The following is a 25,006-nucleotide window of genomic DNA, read 5'->3' as shown; positions in this document are numbered from 1 at the left end:
GCGGCACTTTGTGCGGAGCGCTCACACCGGGCTCACTGTCCTCACTTTGCGGCACTTTGTGCGGAGCGCTCACGCCGGGCTCACTGTCCTCACTTTGCGGCACTTTGTGCGGAGCGCTCACGCCGGGCTCACTGTTCTCACTTTGCGGCACTTTGTGCGGAGCGATCACACCGGGCTCACTGTCCTCACTTTGCGGCACTTTGTGCGGAGCGCTCACACCGGGCTCACTGTCCTCACTTTGCGGCACTTTGTGCGGAGCGCTCACACCGGGCTCACTGTCCTCACTTTGCAGCACTTTGTGCGGAGCGCTCACACCGGGCTCACTGTCCTCACTTTGCGGCACTTTGTGCGGAGCGCTCACACCGGGCTCACTGTCCTCACTTTGCGGCACTTTGTGCGGAGCGCTCACACCGGGCTCACTGTCCTCACTTTGCAGCACTTTGTGCGGAGCGCTCACACCGGGCTCACTGTCCTCACTTTGTGCGGAGCGCTCACACCGGGCTCACTGTCCTCACTTTGCGGCACTTTGTGCGGAGCGCTCACACCGGGCTCACTGTCCTCACTTTGCGGCACTTTGTGCGGAGCGCTCACGCCGGGCTCACTGTCCTCACTTTGCGGCACTTTGTGCGGAGCGCTCACGCCGGGCTCACTGTTCTCACTTTGCGGCACTTTGTGCGGAGCGATCACACCGGGCTCACTGTCCTCACTTTGCGGCACTTTGTGCGGAGCGCTCACACCGGGCTCACTGTCCTCACTTTGCGGCACTTTGTGCGGAGCGCTCACACCGGGCTCACTGTCCTCACTTTGCAGCACTTTGTGCGGAGCGCTCACACCGGGCTCACTGTCCTCACTTTGTGCGGAGCGCTCACACCGGGCTCACTGTCCTCACTTTGCGGCACTTTGTGCGGAGCGCTCACACCGGGCTCACTGTCCTCACTTTGCGGCACTTTGTGCGGAGCGCTCACACCGGGCTCACTGTCCTCACTTTGCAGCACTTTGTGCGGAGCGCTCACACCGGGCTCACTGTCCTCACTTTGCGGCACTTTGTGCGGAGCGCTCACACCGGGCTCACTGTCCTCACTTTGCGGCACTTTGTGCGGAGCGCTCACACCGGGCTCACTGTCCTCACTTTGCTCCCTCACCTGCCTGAATAGGATTCCTGCCGCACTAATCCCTTCGCCTTTGTGTTGTGGCACGCAGGTTTGTGGGGATCACGTGGTGACAGCGGAGCCTTTCCATTCCCACGGAGGGGGGGGGGATTTCACTATGATGGTGGCTGAGCCGCTGACCTCCATTCACCGCTCTCGTACTCCCAGAAAGACAAAGGGGCCGGCTATGAAGGAGGCATTGTGTGCCCCCCGTCCTCCTGACTGTGCCCACCAGGAGTGAACAGGTTAAGCTCTACAGCACAATGTCCGCACTGTCCTGGTATAGAAATGTCCGCTGCACCGGCCCGCCACGGCCGCAGAGGGAGGCGTCCATTCTCCAGGATAGGATTGTGGCAGATGTGTCGTCTATAGGAAGCCTGCTTTGCATATTAAAAAATGAAGAATAGCTGCAAAAATGCATCATTATACGAAGCATGCACCCGTTTCTTAAAGGGACGTGCACTCTTACAAGTGGCATATTTATTCCCATGTGTCCATGATGAGTGTTCAGGATCTTAAAAAAGGTAATTCCTAAAGCACCGAGGAACCTCCTGCATTAGTAGGAAGGGGGCATAGTGGAACTTGAAGATCCAGGGCCCCAATGCAAACTCTCCATCAGGGCCCTAAACTGTCACTGGTCTTTAATGGTATTGGTCAAATATGGGCCAAATGGACCTTTTCCGTCTCCCCTCGGCTCCAGTGACCGGGTGCAACTGCAAAGCCTTTATGCCCCTGGAGGGTGTGGAAGTTGGGAAAGGCCGGGCAGATGACTGCTGATTGGCTGCATATTATCCAACCAATCAGCAGGGGGTGTGATGTAGTATATACAGTATATATGTACATAGTGACCTCCTCAAACAAGAAATAAAGTTTTTTTTCTATTTTAAGCAGCTAATGAGGTGCTCATCATTTGGGGACCACCATGGCACACAAGTCTGTAATGTCTACATACAAAGTGATTATTCAAAATAGACAATCCCTTTAAGAATTCTCCTTTATATAGGACTTTTTTGCATTTAACAGGGTGTAGACGCCGCTGTTCTCCTGAATCCAGCGTAGTTTTTCTTTTGTTCCAGCGCCTCCCCGTTCCCGAGATATGGCTCCTTCTCTCTAGATGTGAATCTAGCCTTGTTAGCCAAATGGGTGTGGCGAGCACTTTTTTCGGCGGCTGATTGAGGATCACGCCCCGTTGGCTAACAACGCCAGATTTATATACAGGGAAGACGAGGCCGTATCTCAGGAACGGAAAGGCGCAGAAACAGAAGAAAAACATCGCCGGATTCAGGAGAACAGCGGCGTTTACACCAGGTAAGGCTACTTTCACACTAGCGTTAACTGCAATACGTCGCAAATGCGTCGTTTTTGCGAAACGCCGCATCCAGCAAAAGTTTTTGCTGGATACGTTGTTTCGTCATAGAGTAACATTAGCGACGCATTTGCGACGCATTTGCGACGCATTTCCAAACGGTGAATGCGTTTGGCGGCGTTTGGGCGTATGGTAGCGGTCCGTCGGGAGAAAAAAACGTTACATGTAACGTTTTTTGCTCCCGACGGTCCGCTTTTTCCGACCGCGCATGCGCAGTCGGAACTCCGCCCCCACCTCCCCGCACTTCCCCGCACATCACAATGGGGCAGCGGATGCGTGGGAAATATGCATCCGCTGCCCCCGTTGTGCGGCGGAGACCACACTAGCGTCGGGAACGTCGGCCCGACGCGCAGCGACGGGTTGTTCCCGACGCTAGTGTGAAAGTAGCCTAAGAGATGGCAGATTTTGGTCCATCCTTTTAAGTGCCGTCTTCTGACTCCGGGAAGTCTTGTCACTGCCCTTCTCACACACTGGGATAATTGTATCATGGTCCGAATTGCAAGAGGTGGGAGAAGTCGGGAACTTACAGCTGTAAATTGGAAAACTCGGCTAAAATGTCACAGGAATGGATGATTGGAAGTAACTGTATCCTGCTCAGGTGCTTACAGGCAAAGATGGAAAACTCTCATAGCGAGACAGACAAACAGGCGGTGACGTCTCAGGGCCCCGATTCTGCACCAGGGATAATCAGACATTGGGAGGCATTAGTCACCGCTCCGCTGAACGCTCCAATTAATCAGGGAGCAACAACTTTACCAACGGGGGATGTGATGACTTTCTATAAGGTAATTCCTCAAGATCCTGAAAGACAAGAAAACAGCGGCACCTAATAAAAAAGACCGAATTGGCAGCGGCTCAGAGCAGGACGAGGGGGGAACTGCTAATTATATGTGGCTTTTCTGGCCAAGCATCATCAAGGGTGGAGGTGGGGGGTGGGCAGCCAACAATCAGCGCGGCATGGAAAACGATATAATCAGGAGAGCAAGAAAGACTGGTAATGTCCGACCGGTGACTGTAATTAGGAGGCAGAGGCTTCACCTACAGAAGGATGGAGGCGATCACTGTGATGTCACCGCTCTCTAGTGATGGATAGGCTGCATTCTCAGTGATGTCACTGCTCTCTAGTGATGGATAGGCTGCATTCTCAGTGATGTCACCGCTCTCTAGTGATGGTTAGGCTGCATTCTGAGTGATGTCACCGCTCTCTAGTGATGGATAGGCTGCATTCTCAGTGATGTCATTCCTCTCTAGTGATGGATAGGCTGCATTCTCAGTGATGTCACCGCTCTCTAGTGATGGATAGGCTGCATTCTCAGTGATGTCATTCCTCTCTAGTGATGGATAGGCTGCATTCTCAGTGATGTCACCGCTCTCTAGTGATGGATAGGCTGCATTCTCAGTGATGTCACCGCTCTCTAGTGATGGATAGGCTGCATTCTCAGTGATGTCACCGCTCTCTAGTGATGGATAGGCTGCATTCTCAGTGATGTCACTGCTCTCTAGTGATGGATAGGCTGCATTCTCAGTGATGTCACCGCTCTCTAGTGATGGATAGGCTGCATTCTCAGTGATGTCATTCCTCTCTAGTGATGGATAGGCTGCATCCTCAGTGATGTCACCGCTCTCTAGTGATGGATAGGCTGCATTCTGAGTGATGTCACCGCTCTCTAGTGATGGATAGGCTGCATTCTCAGTGATGTCACCGCTCTCTAGTGATGGATAGGCTGCATCCTCAGTGATGTCACCGCTCTCTAGTGATGGACAGGCTGCATTCTCAGTGATGTCCCCGCTCTCTTGTGATGGATAGGCTGCATTCTCAGTGATGTCACCGCTCTCTAGTGATGGATAGGCTGCATTCTCAGTGATGTCACTGCCCTCTAGTGATGGATAGGCTGCATTCTCAGTGATGTCACCGCTCTCTAGTGAATGGATAGGCTGCATTCTCAGTGATGTCACCGCTCTCTAGTGAGGGATAGGCTGCATTCTCAGTGATGTCCCCGCTCCCTTGTGATGGATAGGCTGCATTCTCAGTGATGTCACTGCTGTCTAGTGATGGATAGGCTGCATTCTCAGTGATGTCACCGCTCTCTAGTGATGGATAGGCTGCATTCTCAGTGATGTCATTCCTCTCTAGTGATGGATAGGCTGCATCCTCAGTGATGTCACCGCTCTCTAGTGATGGATAGGCTGCATTCTGAGTGATGTCACCGCTCTCTAGTGATGGATAGGCTGCATTCTCAGTGATGTCACCGCTCTCTAGTGATGGATAGGCTGCATCCTCAGTGATGTCACCGCTCTCTAGTGATGGACAGGCTGCATTCTCAGTGATGTCCCTGCTCTCTTGTGATGGATAGGCTGCATTCTCAGTGATGTCACCGCTCTCTAGTGATGGATAGGCTGCATTCTCAGTGATGTCACTGCCCTCTAGTGATGGATAGGCTGCATTCTCAGTGATATCACTGCTCTCTAGTGATGGATAGGCTGCATTCTCAGTGATGTCACCGCTCTCTAGTGTATGGATACGCTGCATTCTCAGTGATGTCACTGCTCTCTAGTGAATGGATAGGCTGCATTCTCAGTGATATCACTGCTCTCTAGTGATGGATAGGCTGCATTCTCAGTGATGTCACCGCTCTCTAGTGATGGAGAGGCTGCATTCTCAGTGATGTCACCGCTCTCTAGTGATGGATAGGCTGCATTCTCAGTGATGTCACCGCTCTCTAGTGATGGAGAGGCTGCATTCTCAGTGATGTCACCGCTCTCTAGTGATGGACAGGCTGCATTCTCAGTGATGTCCCCGCTCTCTTGTGATGGATAGGCTGCATTCTCAGTGATGTCACCGCTCTCTAGTGATGGATAGGCTGCATTCTCAGTGATGTCACTGCCCTCTAGTGATGGATAGGCTGCATTCTCAGTGATGTCACCGCTCTCTAGTGAATGGATAGGCTGCATTCTCAGTGATGTCACCGCTCTCTAGTGAGGGATAGGCTGCATTCTCAGTGATGTCCCCGCTCCCTTGTGATGGATAGGCTGCATTCTCAGTGATGTCACTGCTGTCTAGTGATGGATAGGCTGCATTCTCAGTGATGTCACCGCTCTCTAGTGATGGATAGGCTGCATTCTCAGTGATGTCATTCCTCTCTAGTGATGGATAGGCTGCATCCTCAGTGATGTCACCGCTCTCTAGTGATGGATAGGCTGCATTCTGAGTGATGTCACCGCTCTCTAGTGATGGATAGGCTGCATTCTCAGTGATGTCACCGCTCTCTAGTGATGGATAGGCTGCATCCTCAGTGATGTCACCGCTCTCTAGTGATGGACAGGCTGCATTCTCAGTGATGTCCCTGCTCTCTTGTGATGGATAGGCTGCATTCTCAGTGATGTCACCGCTCTCTAGTGATGGATAGGCTGCATTCTCAGTGATGTCACTGCCCTCTAGTGATGGATAGGCTGCATTCTCAGTGATATCACTGCTCTCTAGTGATGGATAGGCTGCATTCTCAGTGATGTCACCGCTCTCTAGTGTATGGATACGCTGCATTCTCAGTGATGTCACTGCTCTCTAGTGAATGGATAGGCTGCATTCTCAGTGATATCACTGCTCTCTAGTGATGGATAGGCTGCATTCTCAGTGATGTCACCGCTCTCTAGTGATGGAGAGGCTGCATTCTCAGTGATGTCACCGCTCTCTAGTGATGGATAGGCTGCATTCTCAGTGATGTCACCGCTCTCTAGTGATGGAGAGGCTGCATTCTCAGTGATGTCACCGCTCTCTAGTGATGGATAGGCTGCATTCTCAGTGATGTCACCGCTCTCTAGTGATGGATAGGCTGCATTCTCAGTGATGTCACCGCTCTCTAGTGATGGATAGGCTTCATTCTCAGTGATGTCACCGCTCTGTAGTGAATGGATAGGCTGCATTCTCAGTGATGTCACCGCTCTGTAGTGAATGGATAGGCTGCATTCTTAGTGATGTCACTGCTCTCTAGTGATGGATAGGCTTCATTCTCAGTGATGTCACCGCTCTCTAGTGATGGATAGGCTTCATTCTCAGTGATGTCACCGCTCTGTAGTGAATGGATAGGCTGCATTCTCAGTGATGTCACCGCTCTGTAGTGAATGGATAGGCTGCATTCTTAGTGATGTCACTGCTCTCTAGTGATGGATAGGCTTCATTCTCAGTGATGTCACCACTCTGTAGTGAATGGATAGGCTGCATTCTCAGTGATGTCACCGCGCTCTAGTGAATGGATAGGCTGCATTCTCAGTGATGTCCCCACTCTCTAGTGATGGATAGGCTGCATTCTCAGTGATGTCCCCGCTCTCTAGTGAATGGATAGGCTGCATTCTCAGTGATGTCACCGCTCTCTAGTGATGGATAGGCTGCATTCTCAGTGATGTCACCGCTCTGTAGTGAATGGATAGGCTGCATTCTCAGTGATGTCACCGCTCTGTAGTGAATGGATAGGCTGCATTCTCAGTGATGTCACCGCTCTCTAGTGATGGATAGGCTGCATTCTCAGTGATGTCACCGCTCTGTAGTGAATGGATAGGCTGCATTCTCAGTGATGTCACCGCTCTGTAGTGAATGGATAGGCTGCATTCTCAGTGATGTCACCGCTCTGTAGTGATGGATAGGCTGCATTCTCAGTGATGTCACCGCTCTCTAGTGAATGGATAGGCTGCATTCTCAGTAATGCCACTGTTCTGTAGTGAATGGATAGGCTGCATAAAATACAAAGTTAATATAAGACTGGGGATGAGTTGCTGACGTCTAAATGTCTGTGAGAATTGAAGTGAAGGAGTGTATTTGTGTATTTGGTTGGGGGATTAATTAAAGATCCTTCTCCTCCTACAAGCAAAGGGTAATTAGTTTCTGTAAATCTTTGTGAGGCCTGTCATTAAAGAGACTGAAAAAGGAGAGCAAGGCTTTAACATACTATAGAGAGCACTGGGCGCACTTCCTCTGTAGTACGTATCCTGGTTCTACTGTTTGCTCTGTCAATGGAGAATGAAGTGACGTTGAGTAATTGTGCACATAGCTGTGTCCACCCTTTAATATCCGTCTATTATAACCCATGGCTCCCGTGAGTGCACGCTCATCTCCAGGAACTCATGGGCTCCCTGTTATAACTATCCAGCGGATCAAATACATTCTTTCCAGCCTCCATGTTTTCTCTCTAGCACCCAACATCTTGAGTTGGCACCATCTAATCATTAATGCCTGAGAGCCTCTACAGCAGAGTCGCTGCTATCTGGTTTGTGAGCAGAGCATGCAGATAAGAGCGTGCTGACAGATCGTCTCTCTATTGTCTTTGGAGACAGAGCGAGTGGGAAAACTGCAAATAAATCCCTTATGGTGGACACAATGAGGCCTGAAGGATCAGAAACCGCAGTAACGTGATGATGATGTGCAGTCCCAGCTGAAGGATATGACAACATGAAGGCGAGAAGAGACGCTTATTTCTTATCGTACCGATGTACGGGTAGTGGGTATAGACCAGTCCCCAACTCCGGTCCTCAAGAGCCACCAACAGGTCATGTTTTCAGGATTTCCTTAGTATTGCACAGGTGATTGGAATCTTGACTGTCCAGGTGATGTTCAATACTAAGGAAATCCTGAAAACATGACCTGTTGGTGGCTCTTGAGGACCGGATTTGAGGAACACTAGTATAGACCATGGGGGATGAAGGTCCCAAGAGCTAGCTATCTAAAGAGATAAGAGAGCAATGGTTGCATGGTGGAAAATCCAACTAAGGCTGCACATATATATACACTTCAACCTATCTCCATATTTTTCTCTCTTGCACATCCAGATCTGCTGTTCCGTGTGCAGCTACTCACAGAAGTTACTATCTGGAGACCTTCTAATCATAGCTGCTTGCTAGCACCAAGATGGCACAAGCCATATATCATGGGTCCACCAATCAGAAGTTGCTCCCGAGTCACACATTGGAGACCCCAGCTCTACAACAAAGTCCATGTAAATTTGCCCTCCTTACCAAGGAGACCGGCCACTACTGATAGACTGCAGAGGTGGCCGATATCCTCGAAAATGAGCAGTAAACTATAGAATTAAAAATCCATCTGTTCGTGAGAATAAAGAGGCTAAATTACAAAGTTGCTCGTCTTTCCAAGCACTTGCAATTTTATCTAATTAAGTTGCTCTTATCAAGGCGACTGGGGAGGGTGATTAGAATTTTAACCTCTTCATCAGGGAGAAACTGGGACAAAACCAATGTCTATCTTGGTGGTATCCCAGTTTGGCATTTTTTATTGGTATTTGTTGGATTTAACACTCCCATCTTATCTGTATAAGTGGAAAATGACAAAAACTATTTGCTCCCAGAAAAAATACTTTTTATTTTTTTGTGCAAAATATATGGAGTTATCATTTACATCCGATATGCAAAAAGAAATTGCATAAAAAAATAAACTTTAGATGTTAAAAACGGGACTTCAAAAAAAAGAAAAATGCGAGAGCGAAGGAAAAAAAATAACTTAATCCAAACTAAATGGATGTAAGTGATCGCTCCTTCAACCCTGAGATGCCACTTCCTTCACATGAAACGCGAAGGATCAATTCCCAGCTAATTTATGGGCATTCAGGATGCCCGACTCCACCTCTAAGACAAACACAAAAACTTCTGAAGATTTTTTTTTTCCCCTTTTCTCTAAATGAGTTTCCCACTAAAGAAAATCAAACCAGAAACAGAGTGAAGAAATCCAAATAAAATCATCAGCCTGTAATGGTACACTCCTGTATTCTGCACATTCCCCAGCGCTCTCCTCTAAAGAAATCACTTTGCATTCAAGCCAACCGGCCTCTGTCCTCCTGAAAAGCCTCATTGTTTTTACCCCGGAGCTCTGTATCCTGAACTTGAACCCCAAAGATCAGAACTGGTGAAATGTTTGAGAAGAAACCAAGCTCTGCCAGCAGCTCTGTGGTTCATAATAGGCCTCGAAATCCTAGAACACAGACTGTTCCAAGGAAACCTTTTCATGGGAAGGAAATAAAAGCAATTTCTTAAAAGAAAAACAAAGAGGGATTAACAACGTGTAGCGGGTTCAAAGAAAGTTCTGTGACTCCGCTCCATGATAAAGTCAAGGCTCAAAGTTTCCACCGTCCTCCTGCTTTGCACTTCATTTTAAAGATTAACCTACACTAATAAACTCTTGTGTTTTCTTGAGGAGTTTTTCTGTTTTTCTGGGGGTTTTTAACGACTTTCAGCTCGATCTCCAGCCATGGTGACCTGTTGGATGAATGATCTGTAGGAAGATGGATCTTGTGCAAACCTAGATAGGTCCACCAGGGTCTTCTCCATTGGTATCTTGATAGTATCAGGCCATCAGGTTGCTGGTCTTCCTCTTCGCCTTGTTCCTTCTATTCTTCCAACCATGATGTTCTTCTCCAGTCATGATTCTCTTCGTATAGGTCCAAAGTGGACAAATTGTAGCTTGGTAATCTTAGTTTTTACACAAAGACTCAACATTTCTTGCTCTGCCCCTTATTCCTCCAGACTTCCATCCTTCACCCCGGAAGCTGGATACCAGCATCTGGGCCAAATCCTGATTGATGACTGCCTAGTCTTATATAATCAGTGCTTGGAGGTTATCACAATTTCTGTGTTTTTGTTCGTAGCTTTTTGAGGGTTGACCACAGTATTGAGATCTGGGGAGTTATCTTGCCATGGACTTAAAATGTCAAACCTTTTTGCTCACTGAGCCACTTAGTTATCGCTTTTGCCTTGTGACATGGTTTCTATCATGCATTGTTCATCACCAAATTGTTCCTGGATCGTTGGGGAAAGTTGCTGTTGGAGGATTAGATCCCGTTCTTTATTCATGGCAGTGTTCTTAGGTAAAATTGTCAGTGAGCCTCCTCCATGGATGAAACCTCCCATATATGAATGGTCTCAGGATGCTTTACTATTGGCAGGGCACAGGACTCATGGTAGTGCACAACTTTACTTCTCCAAGATATAATTTCTCCAAATGTCTAAAACAATCTAAAGGTGGCTTCATCAGAGAAAATAACTTTACCTCAGTCCTCTGCAGCCCAATCTCTGCACTTCCTGCAAAATGTCAGTCTGTCCTGGATATTTTTTGAACAGAAGTGGCTTCTAATTGACATGCGGCAGCCTCCAAATCTTTCTCTTCACTGTGCGCACAGATACTCTGACACTTGCCTGCTGCCATTCTTGAGCAAACTCTGACATCTGCCTGCTGCCATTCTTGAGGAAGCTCTGACACCTGCCTGCTGCCATTCCTGAGCAAGCTCTGACACCTGCCTGCTGCCATTTCTAAGGAAGCTCTGACACCTGCCTGCTACCATTCCTGAGGAAGCTCTGACACCTGCCAGCTGCCATTCCTGAGCAAGCACTGACATCTGCCTGCTGCCATTCCTGAGTAAGTACTGACATCTGCCTGCTGCCATTCCTGAACAAACTCTGACATCTGCCTGCTGCCATTCCTGAGTAAGTACTGACACCTGCCTGCTGCCATTCCTGAGCAAGCTCTGACATCTGCCTGCTGCCATTCCTGAGCAAACGCTGATATCTGCCTGCTGCCATTCCTGAGCAAGCTCTGACATCTGCCTGCTGCCATTCCTGAGTAAGTACTGACATCTGCCTGCTGCCATTCCTGAGCAAACTCTGACATCTGCCTGCTGCCATTCCTGAGTAAGCTCTGACATCTGCCTGCTGCCTTTCCTGAGCAAACTCTGACATCTGCCTGCTGCCTTTCCTGGGCAAACTCTGACATCTGCCTGCTGCTATTTATGGGCAAACTGACATCTGCCTGCTGCTTTTCCTGAGCAAACTCTGACATCTGCCTGCTGTCATTCCTGAGCAAACTCTGACATCTGCCTGCTGCTATTCCTGAGCAAACTCTGACATCTGCCTGCTGCTATTCCTGAGCAAACTGACATCTGCCTGCTGCTTTTCCTGAGCAAACTCTGACATCTGCCTGCTGCCATTCCTGAGCAAACTCTGACATCTGCCTGCTGCCATTCCTGAGCAAACTCTGACATCTGCCTGCTGTCATTCCTGAGCAAACTCTGACATCTGCCTGCTGCTATTCCTGAGCAAACTCTGACATCTGCCTGCTGCTATTCCTGAGCAAACTGACATCTGCCTGCTGCTTTTCCTGAGCAAACTCTGACATCTGCCTGCTGTCATTCCTGAGCAAACTCTGACATCTGCCTGCTGCCATTCCTGAGCAAACTCTGACATCTGCCTGCTGCCATTCCTGAGCAAACTCTGACATCTGCCTGCTGTCATTCCTGAGCAAACTCTGACATCTGCCTGCTGCCATTCCTGAGCAAACTCTGACATCTGCCTGCTGCCATTCCTGAGCAAACTCTGACATCTGCCTGCTGCCATTTCTGAGCAAACTCTGACATCGGCCTGCTGCCATTTCTGAGCAAACTCTGACATCGGCCTGTTGCTATTCCTGAGCAAACTCTGACATCTGCCTGCTGTCATTCCTGAGTAAGCTCTGACATCTGCCTGCTGCCATTCCTGAGCAAACTCTGACATCTGCCTGCTGCCATTCCTGAGTAAGCTCTGACACCTGCCTGCTGCCATTCCTGAGTAAGCTCTGACACCTGCCTGCTGCCATTCCTGAACAAGCTCTGACACCTGCTGCCATTCCTGAGCAAGTTCTGACACCTGCCATTCCTGAGCAAACTCTCACCCCTGCCTGCTGTCATTCCTGAGAAAGCTCTGATATCTGCCTACTGCCATTCTTGAGGAAGCTCTAACACCTGCCTGCTGCCATTCCTGAGCAAACTCTCACCCCTGTCTGCTGCCATTCTTTAGGAAGCTCTGACACCTGCCTGCTGCCAATCCTGAGGAAGCTCTGACACCTGCCTGCTGCCATTCTTATGAAGCTCTGACACCTTCTTGCTGCCATTCCTGAGGAAGCTCTGACACCTGCCTGCTGCTATTCCTGAGCAAACTCTCACCCCTGTCTGCTGCCTTTCCTGAGGAAGCTCTGACACCTGCCTGCTGCCATTCTTGAGGAAGCTCTGACACCTGCCTGCTGCCATTCCTGAGCACTGGTTTTAAACCGATCCCCTAGCTGAATCCTCTTTAGGAGACGATCCTGGCACTTGCTGGACTTTCTTGGATGCCCTGAAGCCTTCTTCACTGTACCTCTCTCTTTGAATGGGATTTTTGTGATTACATTAATTTCCATGGCAAGTAATGAATTTGGACATTTCTGTAATTCATCTGTTTGCTCTTCATAACAATCTAGAGAAAACACAAACTGCCAATATATAAACTGAAGATGAAAACCAAAATTTGTTAGTCTCAAAACATTTGGCCACAACTGTTCATATAGAAGACTACAACCCTCAACATGACTCGACCAATGGATCTGACCATAACACAGTTCTACTATGCTGTATACATAGAGCCCTACAACCCCCAACATGACCATAATTTGATTACATCATAATCTATATACATAAAGAACACTACAACCCCCATCACGGCCAGACCGTAATACATTTATATTCCACTCTAGAAATAGAGCACTACAACCTCCATGATGACCATAATAAACCTATTTCACTCTATAGATCTGATTTTTGTTCCCTTCACATTGCGTCCCCCTCTTCCTCGGTTTACCACCCCCCTCTCCCTCGGTATACCGCCCCGTCCTGTGCTCTGAACAGCAGCGCGGCAGATACTGTCTCCCATGTTAATCACTGCACCATTCAGCTAAAGCCTCCATGTGAATAGGTCTTTGACAATGGGCCAGGGGCGCATTCAACCTGCTCCACAAAGCTCAGCCCTTTCACTAAATACTGTTTTCACGCTCCTATTAGAGAGAGCTCATAAAACGACGCTGTGTAATTTAAGGACGCAACGATCCTCACTTTCAGAAAGAGACTTCATGCAAGTCTGAACACAACGCGGCTCGGCGGGCAAACTGGTTACAAAGTATCAATTAATATTCATCTCCAACTATAAGACTCTGTTAGTAACACGACTGATCCAAGATGTTACTTCTTGATACATTCTTGATACATCCTTTTTGAATAATTCTTTGTCTACTTTTGGATCAGATCTGGATTATTTATGAAGGGTGATCAGACCAGGACGGATTATCCAGACTGAGATGTACGATCGGACATCAATGGCAGTTGCCGAGGAGACGGCCCTGAAACAATGTCCATTGTGCAAACTTTTCAATAGAATTGGTGGGAAAAAAATAACGGCCATTTGGCTCCTCTAGGAGTTATGTACGGCATGAATTGGCATTCACAGAGACATTTCTATGGCCGGGTAAAACGCATAGTAAAAGGCTGTATTCACTTTTCAAAGATACTAAATTAGATCAGGCAGTTGAAAGGCGCATTGTTCTCGACCCCCACTCCGCTCGTCTTGATTTCCTAATCAAATTGCTGACGGGAAGGACGGCACGAATAGGTAGATGGCGACACAAGACAACGAAGTCACAGAAAATGAGCACAGACAGTCGACACCAAGAGATAGGGCTTTTCTGCAACCAGGTGATAAAGATGGAGCCACCACAAGAATGTTGAGGCTTTCCATTCTCTAGCATTGCTCCACTCAAGACTTGGACAATCTTGGCTCCACGATGACTTTAGACCTCAGACTTTTATGAGTGGTAAATACCAATGTATAAAGATGTTAGTAGATATAACTGCTGGATGTGATGAGTCTGTGCTGCACTTTATGCACATGCTCAGTAGTGACCAGTGATGTGTGGTCGTAGATGAGATGAATCTGTGCTGCACTTTATGTCCATGCTCAGTAGTGACCAGTGATGTGGGGTCGTAGATGAGATGAATCTGTGCTGCATTTTATGTACATGCTCAGCAGTGACCAGTGATGGGGAGTCGTAGATGAGATGAATCTGTGCTGCACTTTATGTACTGGCTCAGTAGTGACCAGTGATGTGGGGTCGTAGATGAGATGAATCTGTGCTGCACTTTATGCACATGCTCAGTAGTGACCAGTGATGTGGGGTCGTAGATGAGATGAATCTGTGCTGCACTTTATGTCCATGCTCAGTAGTGACCAGTGATGTGTGGTCGTAGATGAGATTAAACTGTGCTGCCCTTTATGCACATGCTCAGTAGTGACCAGTGATGTGGGGTTGTAGATGAGATGAATCTGTGCTGCACTTTATGCACATGCTCAGTAGTGACCAGTGATGTGTGGTCGTAGATGAGATGAATCTGTGCTGCACTTTATGTCCATGCTCAGTAGTGACCAGTGATGAGGGGCCGTAGATGAGATGAATCTGTGCTGCACTTTATGTCCATGCTCAGTAGTGACCAGTGCTGTGGGGTCGTAGATGAGATGAATCTGTGCTGCACTTTATGTACATGCTCAGTAGTGACCAGTGCTGTGGGGTCGTAGATGAGATGAATCTGTGCTGCACTTTATGTCCATGCTCAGTAGTGACCAGTGATGAGGGGCCGTAGATGAGATGAGTCTGTGCTGCACTTTATGTCCATGCTCAGTAGTGACCAGTGATGTGGGGTCGTAGATGAGATGAGTCTGTGCTGCACTTTATGCACATGCTCAGTAGTGACCAGTGATGTGGGGTCGTAGATGAGATGAATCTGTGCTGCACTTTATGCACATGATCAGTAGTGACCAGCGCTGGGGAGTTGGAAGTCGTGTAGTCGGAAGTCAGTGAAATTGAGGAGTCGGAGTCAGAGTCGGAATCGGTGGTTTGGCTCACAGACTCCACAGCCCTGTGTTGTCTGAAAAACACCAGTTTTAATGAATTGGGCCCTATGTCATTTAGATTAGACTTGGGGAATTCTCAGAAGGTACATTTTTCAGAGAAAGCCTTCCTCCCTGATCTCCTCCCCGACTATTATGAGCAATAACAACAAGACTTTGCCCCCAGCCCACGCCTGCACAGCGCCTCTATCCTCCACTTTCCATTCTCAGGATATAGCTTAGTTAATTTGTAACTGACCTCGAAGCCCAGAAACAGTCAGAATGGTAACGGCAATATTAGTATTTCCACTGAAATCTGAAAATTCCAGTAAATATATCATCTTGATTCTCTTCTCTCTGGTCCAGTGAACATTGGGTGCAAACTAGGACTACGACTCCCAAGGGGATTTTTTTCCAGGGTAAAGGAAAAAAAAAATCTTCCAAAATTTGCCTTTCTTGACTTGACTTTCCTCATTTATGTAGCAAAAAGCATTAAATAAATTGCAGCAAAGTGATTTTTATAATCAAGTAATGCTCTATGTCTCGGCCTATACTTAGCATTAATTTTTTAAAGCTGCATTTACAGCAATCTGAATTTACAGGAGTTCACCACAGCCGCCCACTCCGACACTTGAGACTCACACGTCAACCATAAAGGATCCTATAAAGGAAATACTGCCTGAAGCTATCAGTAAATCAGAAGGGAAAATGAAATCATGCAAATCCAAATGGTTTTTCAAAATAAATTGCCACTAGGTGGCGCTGGAATACAAATATTTTATTTAATTTGAAAATTATCTACTGAAATCTGGGAACGGATTTAGAAATTAATAATGGAGGTTTAGGATTATCCTTCTTCCACAAAAAAAACGTCTGAGCTATTAGGGTCTGGATGGCAGATTGGGGGCAGCAGGTGTATGCCAAAATATATGTGCACACGTTCAAGATCTGCTACGGATCTGTCCCCGTGAGGAATCATATGTCCGGCTCAAGGTCACCTCCAAGGCTACAATTCAGAAGACATTTTAGGCATGTCCTACTTTCAAGGATTAGATCAAAGACCGCACACTCAGCGCTAATGGATTTATATATATATATATATATATATATATATATATATATATATACGCACACACATATTTTTTTAATTTTTCCAAAAACCTAAGGAGCAGAGACCTTTTGGAGAAAAAAAAAAAGCTAACAGACACATATATATCACCGGACCGCCAGTTTCCAGACCCCCGTCAGGTCTGTCTGTGGAGCATGAAGCCCCCTCCTCTGCTTCCCCTATAAAAGACCAACAGGGAGATCTAGTTTCCATGAAAAAAAGAGACTAATTAAGAAAAAATAAGTCAGATGTAACTAAATTTCTCTTGAAAACTCAACCACAAAAGGAGGACTGCATGTTACCTGCTGTTTCATTGGGAGTTTCCAGGAAAATATACATTTCCCACTCGGTTTGTACCCACATAACAGACGTGTTGGGGTTTATTTGCAGGGTTCCTAATTGACCCTACTGGGGCCACAGTGAGGTGGACGGGGGTAGAAAAAAAAATTATATAGGCAATGGTGGTGGATGAAGGGTTAACCCCCATCTCAAAGTTCTCTAAAGTTATTCCAGATGGTGTTGAAACCTCTTCCACTGTAGCAAGACAGGAATAAGAAACTTTTCTGTAAATATTATTAACAGGGCAGCTTAAATTACTCCAATCTGGTGTCCGGCATTGGTGAAATAGTTGGGATTTTCCTACCACTTTCCAGTTTATGATACCATCTAAGACCATGGAAAAAGAAGGATGAAGAAAGTCTTCTTGTAAATCCCACCACTACATTTCTTACGGAAAGCCCAGAAGTGTTTGCACCTGTCAATCATTCATTAAGAAAACGTTGGCTCTGCAGCTACGTGGTGCTCCTCGAAGAGGTAAGGAGACCAAGGTGAGGTCTTCATTGACTGTGCACAGCCGTACCACTCAACGTAACCTTCAGTTCACCTCTCCATGTCCAGATGGTGGGATTTGCCCTCAATTTCATCCATGTTAATGCATCATAATCTGTCGGGGAATATTGAGGTTGAGTGGAAGTCTTGCTTCTTATCTAGGTTGTCTTCTAACATGTACTATCAACAACTACTCTCATCCAGTCAAGGCAGGTATCTAGTTAAAAAAAATGTGCTTGGACTGTTTATAAGAAAAGGCAAGACATATTTGCTCTTGTCAATCACTCATTATGAAGTCAGACACTACAAATATGTGGTGTTCCTCAAAAGAAACCTTCTTGATAGTTCTGGAGGGGTCAAACAATCAAAGTGCTTATGTCTACTGACTGTACACAGCCGTACCAGTCTACGTAACCTCCAGTTCCCCTCACAATGACCAGATGGTGGATTCTGTCCATAGTTTCCAGACATCTGTGTTCAAGGTAATGCGTATCAGGCTGATGGGGAATGTTGGTGTTGAGTGGTAAGCCCTGGGAAGTATCTGAGATGCCTTCGAGCACTTCCTAGCAACCTCCAACCACATCAAGACAATAAGTATCGTCTAATGAAACCTATCACTGACTTGGACTAAATTCTTATGAATGTTAATTTACCATGGCTTGTATGTTAACAGAGAAGGTCAAGAACATCCCTGGTGATCCAGGATGAAACTCCACCATGGGTGATACTTCAGGACTACCAGTGTCACTTGTGATGGTAATGAAGCTACTGTTTCGGTTTGTCCAGGTTCTTTATGATGCAGAATAGTCGTTATTGTAGCTATTGTCAAGGCGTTCCAGTGTGACAGGTCATCAGAAGAAACTGAGTATAATGATAATAATTAGGAGGCAGCAGCAATTATCTATGCAGGACAAATTATTCTCCACGGTTTACTGTAAACGCTGCACACACTGGATGGTAATTTTTACTCCATATCTCTGCACCATGTCCTAGAGCAGTCAAGGCACCATGCAAAAAAACAAAACCCAGCATAGACAAGATAAATGACTCCCCCCTGGGTCACTCTTGAGGAATTTTGCAATAAGGAGGATCAGAAGTCACTAATGAAATGTTTGCCGCCCCCTGACAAAGCAAACATCTAGTTGACAGTCAATGTCTTCTAGATTTATGGACTTTTAGCCTTTAGATAGGTGACTCCAGATACAGGGTATTGTGATAAGGTATCAACCAGAAACCTGTAGCCAGGATCACTCTCAGGTTTTCAGCTAGTCAACAAATGGTTCCCCACGTGGGGAGCCCAGTATCCCATAGAAGTAAATATAAGTCCCTCTAGGAATTAGGGTTAAGTCCTAATCCGGTCAAGGTCAACCTCTATGTTCAGATTGTATGATCTTCACATGTTCACTTGGGTTCCTTGGTTCCTTTCCACACTTCAAAACATGTTTGGGTTAAGTGGCTTCCTAGGAAATGGGACAGAAGATGGTGGACGTTTTGCCGATTGGGTAAAGAACAATCGATGTCAGGACCCAAACTCCAACAGGCTAACTTGCATCTGTTCTTCCACGTTGTTTTTACTTAATACCAAGATCATCAACATCTTCTTCCAGATCCCAATTACCGGTCAACCTCAGCATTGTTTGGGAGGCGTCTGCACAGTGTCACACGATAGCTGTTCCTTGTAAAAAGCATTAAGACATCGTATTTCATAGCTGCAAGCATTAAAGCGAATCCTAGGACACTAAAGTGTCTTCCCAGGAGTATAGTAACCAACACTCAAATTTACGTTTTACCAATGATCCCAAAGGAGAATCTCAAAGCACAAGCAAGTCCGTCCACCGTGAATATAGAAAACCGAGAGTAGAAAATACTAAATAACTAAAATCAGAGAACAAAACCACAACATAAAACGGATCTGGCAATAATCTGAGGATTATGGTGGGAGATTAGCCCGGGCAGTTTGGGATTAGCTCCTATATTTGGAACATTTACAGTGCAAACGTCAAGTTAACCCGCCAAGTCTTATCTCCTCTCATGATACTCTTATCTGGAATCTGTGCCTGTAATCTACCAGGACAGGGCATTGATGCTAGGATTTACTATCAGCCGTCCGATGAACCCAATGGTGGATTCAAGAGTAGGATCAAGACTCAGTCCTAATGTCTCCGCTTCCTAGCAGGGCTCCTCAAAAGGCAAAAGGTTTGCAATCTGCACCAATATTCGTAACGCAAGCCTTCCTAATCATTCACACATCTTACAGCAGCAATGACAGAGAGAAAAGGAGATCTCAACTATAGTGGATGGACGCAAGCCAACATAGCCTGTATATCGGGGGAAGGCGCTTACTAAGTTAAAGGACCTGATGCTATCCAATCCCCAAGTATTCTCAGTTACACAGGACACAATGCAAACCAGATGTCAATTATATAATGATTTATGGACTGGGATCAGCTTTAGAGACCCTTTAAGTCAACACTAAACATCGACCATTGACCAGCAACTTACTATATTGCTGACATATTGCTGACATGCAGCTTAGCTTGTAGAGGCAAGTCACTGCAATATGTGAAAGCCATAACCCTAGGAGACAAGACACTGCAATATGTGCAAGACAAGACCTTAGGAGACAAGTCACTGCAATATGTGCTAGTCATAACCCTAGGACACAAGACACTGCAATATGTGCAAGCCATGACCTTAGGAGACAAGTCACTGCAATATGTGCAAGCCATAACCCTAGGAGACAAGACACTGCAATATGTGCAAGCCATAACCCTAGGAGACAAGACAATGCAATATGTGCAAGCCATGACCTTAGGAGACAAGTCACTGCACTGTGTGCAAGCCATGACCTTAGGAGACAAGACACTGCAATATGTGCAAGCCATGACCTTAGGAGACAAGTCACTGCAATATGTGCAAGCCATAACCCTAGGAGACAAGACACTGCAATATGTGCAAGCCATAACCCTAGGAGACAAGACACTGCAATATGTGCAAGCCATAACCCTAGGAGACAAGACAATGCAATATGTGCAAGCCATGACCTTAGGAGACAAGTCACTGCACTATGTGCAAGCCATGACCTTAGGAGAGAAGTCACTGCAATATGTGCAAGTCAAGACCTTAGGAGACAGGTCACTGCAATATGTGCAAGCCATAACCCTAGGAGACAAGACAATGCAATATGTGCAAGCCATGACCTTAGGAGAGAAGTTACTGCAATATGTGCAAAACCATGACCCTAGGAGACAAGTCACTGCAATATGTGCAAGCCAAGACCTTAAGAGACAGGTCAGTGCAATATGTGCAAGCCATGACCCTAGGAGACAAGTCACTGCAATATATGCGTGCAAGCCATTACTCTAGGAGACAAGTCACTGCAATATGTGCAACTCAAGACCTGAGGAGACAAGTCAATGCAATATGTGCAAGCCATGACCCTAGGAGACAAGTCAGTGCAATATGTGCAAGCCATGACCTTAGGAGACAAGTCAGTGCAATATGTGCAAGCCATAACACTAGGAGACAAGTCACTGCAATACGTGCAAGCCATGACCCTAGGAGACAAGTCACTGCAATATGCGCAAGCCAAAACACTAGGAGACAAGTCAGTGCAATGTGTGCAAGCCATGACCTTAGGAGACAAGTCACTGCAATATGTGCAAGCCATGACCATAGGAGACAAGTCACTGCAATATGCGCAAGCCATAACACTAGGAGACAAGTCAGTGCAATATGTACAAGCCATGACCTTGGGAGACAAGTCAGTGCAATATGTGCAAGCCATGACCCTAGGAGACAAGTCAGTGCAATATGTGCAAGCCATATCGCTAGGAGACAAGTCACTGGAATATGTGCAAGCCATGACTCTAGGAGACAAGTCACTGCAATATGTGCAAGCCATAACCCTAGGAGACAAGTCACTGCAATATGTGCAAGCCATGACTCTAGGAGACAAGTCAGTGCAATATGTGCAAGCCATAACACTAGGAGACAAGTCACTGCAATATGTGCAAGCCATGACTCTAGGAGACAAGTCACTGCAATATGTGCAAGCCATAACCCTAGGAGACAAGTCACTGGAATATGTGCAAGCCATGACCCTAGGAGACAAGTCAGTGCAATATGTGCAAGCCATAACACTAGGAGACAAGTCACTGCAATATGTGCAAGCCATGACTCTAGGAGACAAGTCCCTGCGGCTGCTCTTGTGGTCAGGGTGAGTGGGACATCAGTCACTACCGAGGATGCTATAAAGGAACAGCATATGGTGATAGTTGACTCCGGAGCATTGATCACACAATGATCATATATCTGCTGCAGTATGTGACTGTGGACCCGGCGCCTCTCCTTACTCCTAGTTATCAGGTTACAGCCCACAGTAAGCTGCAGAATTTACACTGGAAGGAGGGGAGGGGGCATCTAATTGTGGTTTTGGAAAATCATTTCAGTGCTGTACAGCTGAGTGGAGGAGAAGTCAGACATCAGTGATTGCAGAATGTGGAGAATTCAGAGCAAAGAAGAAAGGCAGAAAGAGGGTGTTTTCTTTGAAGATATTGAAAGGATTTCTCTAAAATCTGATAAGACGGATCCAGTCCTGCCAGGACAGCTCTCCCATTCCTCCAGAGAGCCTGGCGAGGCCATAACAGCTACTCCTATCATTCAGGCACCAGCTGCGCACTGCATGCTGTACACTGGGGAATATCTCCCATATACAACCTATAGGGGCTACAGCTGCGGGGGTCCCCAGGACCACACAGCAGTGTGTACAACTTCATCCGTACAGTTTATATACTAAAAGCTGCAATCTAAACACACACTCCTATAATGAGTACCATATACAGCTCTGGTCATGGCATGCTGGGAGTTGCAGTTCTGCTATAGTGCAAAACCCCCTACTCACGCCACATCCATTTATTGAGCCCTGCAGTTTTAATGGAACTTTCAAAATAGAAAATGTAACTGGATTCACTTCCTTGGGTGCTTTCCAGATATTAATGACTTTCCCTTTTTTTTTTTTGTTGATGTGAACATTTACACCACAAGTGAAACTCAACACTACACATCCACCAGGCACCAGCAATATGAAGTTAGCAGAAGTGTAGCAGACAGGATACTATGTTATACATCACTTTTTCCTAACACAATATTTCCTGAAAATGTGAAGTGGAATGAAAATAAAGTGTGTATAAAGTATAAAGGAGAGGCAGAGGGGGCCGGGGGGGCTCCAGACTGCCCTATAAACTGAGGACTGTTCTGTAATAGGGAAGCATATAATGCAAACACAACGCAATGCAAAAATAGGATAAAGTGACAACATCAAATAATGCACAAAATATAGTAAGATGCAAATATAAAATAATGCAAAAAGTAGAAAATTCAAACCTAAAATAAGGCAAAAATATAATAAAATGACAACAAATAATGCAAAAAATATAACACAATGCAAACACAGAAAATGCAAAAAGCAAAAAAAAAAGCTTATAAATATAATATAAATAATATAATATAAAATAATGCATAAATATGAGAAAATTCAAACCTAAAATAATGCAAAAATATAATAAAATGCAAATATAAAATAATGAAAAAATATGAGAAAATTCAAACTTAAAATAATGCAAAAATATAATAAAATGCAAATATAAAATAATGAAAAAATATGACAAAATTCAAACTTAAAACAATGAAAAAATTATAATAAAATGGCAACGTAAAATAATGCAAAACTATAATAAAATGCAAATATAAAATAATGAAAAAATATGAAAAAATTCAAACTTAAAACAAGGAAAAAAAATAAATAAAATGACAACGTAAAATAATGAAAAACTATAATAAAATGCAAATATAAAATAATGCAAAAATATGAGAAAATTCAAACCTAAAATAATGTAAAAGTATAATAAAATGCAAATATAAAATAATGAAAAAATATGAGAAAATTCAAACCTAAAACAATGAAAAAATATATTAAAATGCAAACAGAATAATGAAAGCTATAAGAAAATACACCACATAATACAAAATGTAACTTGTTAGAAATTAGTACCTAAAACTACCCCAGTGTCAGAGGAGTAAATGCCAGTGAAGCCCACACAGGGGACCCTCAGTGACAGCCCTGCAGCACCGAGGGTTTAAAGGGAAACTTTCTTGCGGACTTACCGACGATCAGGCAGAACAGGTCCAGGAAGATGAGCAGAACCTTCTTGCAGTGGCCGGTGCCATTGTTGTTGTTCAGGGTGCTGCTGCCCCCGTTCCTGCTCTCTGGCACCATCGCCTTGTCATACTTGTAGTTCTGCATGCTGCTGGAGCAACTGTTGACAATCTTCTTTAGATCCAGGCTGCCCAGCTTTGCTCACTTTGTCCTCTGCTGACGATCCCAGGGAGCAAAGTCCGTCCAGATCAGATTCCCGGTTTGCAGAAAAAGTTAGGAAAAGTTTTTGGAAAGTGAATGTAGAGGTAGAATCCAAGGCTGCGGTGATGGCAGGGGGCCGGGGGTCTCTGCACAAAGGCTGGGGGGCTCTGCTGATAGGGAAGCTGCGCGGCTCTGCTGCGGCTCTGCTCTGCTCTGTCCTCCTGCACTTTTATTCCAGAGCTCGGTTTCCAGCCCCCTGAAGTTACTGCCTGCTCGCGGCTCTTATGGGATTTGAGTTGCTCAGCCCCTTCCTGCAAACTTCACTGCAAATAATTAGGAGCAGAGCATTCATATTCCAGCAGAGGAATCCAAGCGGAGCCCCCGCAGCAGCACGACGAGGAGCGCCCCCTAGTGGTCACTGCACAACTCACTAGTTACTTTAATAACTTGCCAAACTTTCCCCCTTCTTTGTGCTCCTCCTGGGGATGACAGGACGTGACCTGCGCTCCTCATAGGCACCGGGCACACACGGGGCACACACCGGGCACACACCGGGGCACACACGGGGCACACACCGGGCACACACCGGGCACACACGGGGCACACACCGGGCACACACCGGGCACACACCGGGCACACACCGGGGAGGGCTCTGCTGCTGGTTTCTCCCTTCTGGGCTCGTTCACATGATGCCATCCATGCATGTAGGAACCTGTGGGAAGCAGCGAGCTGGCATGTGAATAGGCTGGGCCATTAACACTTGGCTTGCCAGACCAGTACACAGCTGTACACTGGAAATACAAGTTCTAGAATAAGTGGCAGGGATGGCTGGGATTTGTTGTTCACCAATAGGCCACTCTGCTTAGCTGTCTCACTGGGGCCATCCTGCTAAATCCTGTAGACACAGAAGGGTAGAGGTAGGATGTTCACTATCCCAGAGCCTGCACAGCTAGATCCTCTGGTGTCAGGGCATGCTGGTACTTGTAGTGTGACTAAGTGTGTCTGGCGGCCGTGCACTGTGTATTCTGCAGTCACTTGTTTCTCAGGGAGAAGAGTCATAAACTAGAGACTGATGAATAAAACACCTCCTGCTTATAATGGGGTAAGTCACTCCCGCGGCCTTCAGTAACCTGCATCCTACTCATCAGCTCTAGTATTATATTACTGCCGGCCATATAGTGCACTGCCCCCCGGCCACTGTGCCCGACCCACAGAACAGCGGGAGGACTGACCGCAGCCCACTATCAGCACAGGTAACAATGAGTGCAGCTCTGGAGTATAATCCAGCATTCTCACAACATTACAATATCATCAAAGAGTTAATTTATTTCAGTTCTTCAATACAAAAAGTGAAACTCATATATTATATAAAGTCATTACAGAGTGATCTATTCCAAGTGTTTATTGCTGTTAATGTTCATGATTATGGCTTACAGCCAATGAAAACCCAAAAGTCGTTATCTCAGTAAATTAGAATAATTAAC

At 46.2% G+C, this 25,006-nt stretch overlaps 1 protein-coding gene across 2 annotated transcripts in view; it reads right to left on the bottom strand.

Annotated features, from left to right (window-relative positions):
* The window catches only part of PLPP3 (phospholipid phosphatase 3), a 69,659-nt gene extending 45,879 nt beyond the window's left edge, over positions 1-23,780 (bottom strand). For both annotated transcript variants that reach the window (XM_077276056.1, XM_077276055.1), the window contains exon 1: positions 23,330-23,780. In XM_077276056.1, the coding sequence (XP_077132171.1) occupies positions 23,330-23,468 (139 nt within the window). In that variant the 5' untranslated portion in view covers positions 23,469-23,780. The remainder of the gene's footprint in view (positions 1-23,329) is intronic.
* Between the last annotated feature and the right edge of the window lie 1,226 nt (positions 23,781-25,006).

Source organism: Ranitomeya variabilis, chromosome 8 (assembly GCF_051348905.1).
Source record: "Ranitomeya variabilis isolate aRanVar5 chromosome 8, aRanVar5.hap1, whole genome shotgun sequence".
Lineage (NCBI taxonomy): Eukaryota > Metazoa > Chordata > Amphibia > Anura > Dendrobatidae > Ranitomeya > Ranitomeya variabilis.
Note: the sequence above shows the minus strand (reverse complement) of the source record. Positions and strands in the feature narration are given on the sequence as shown.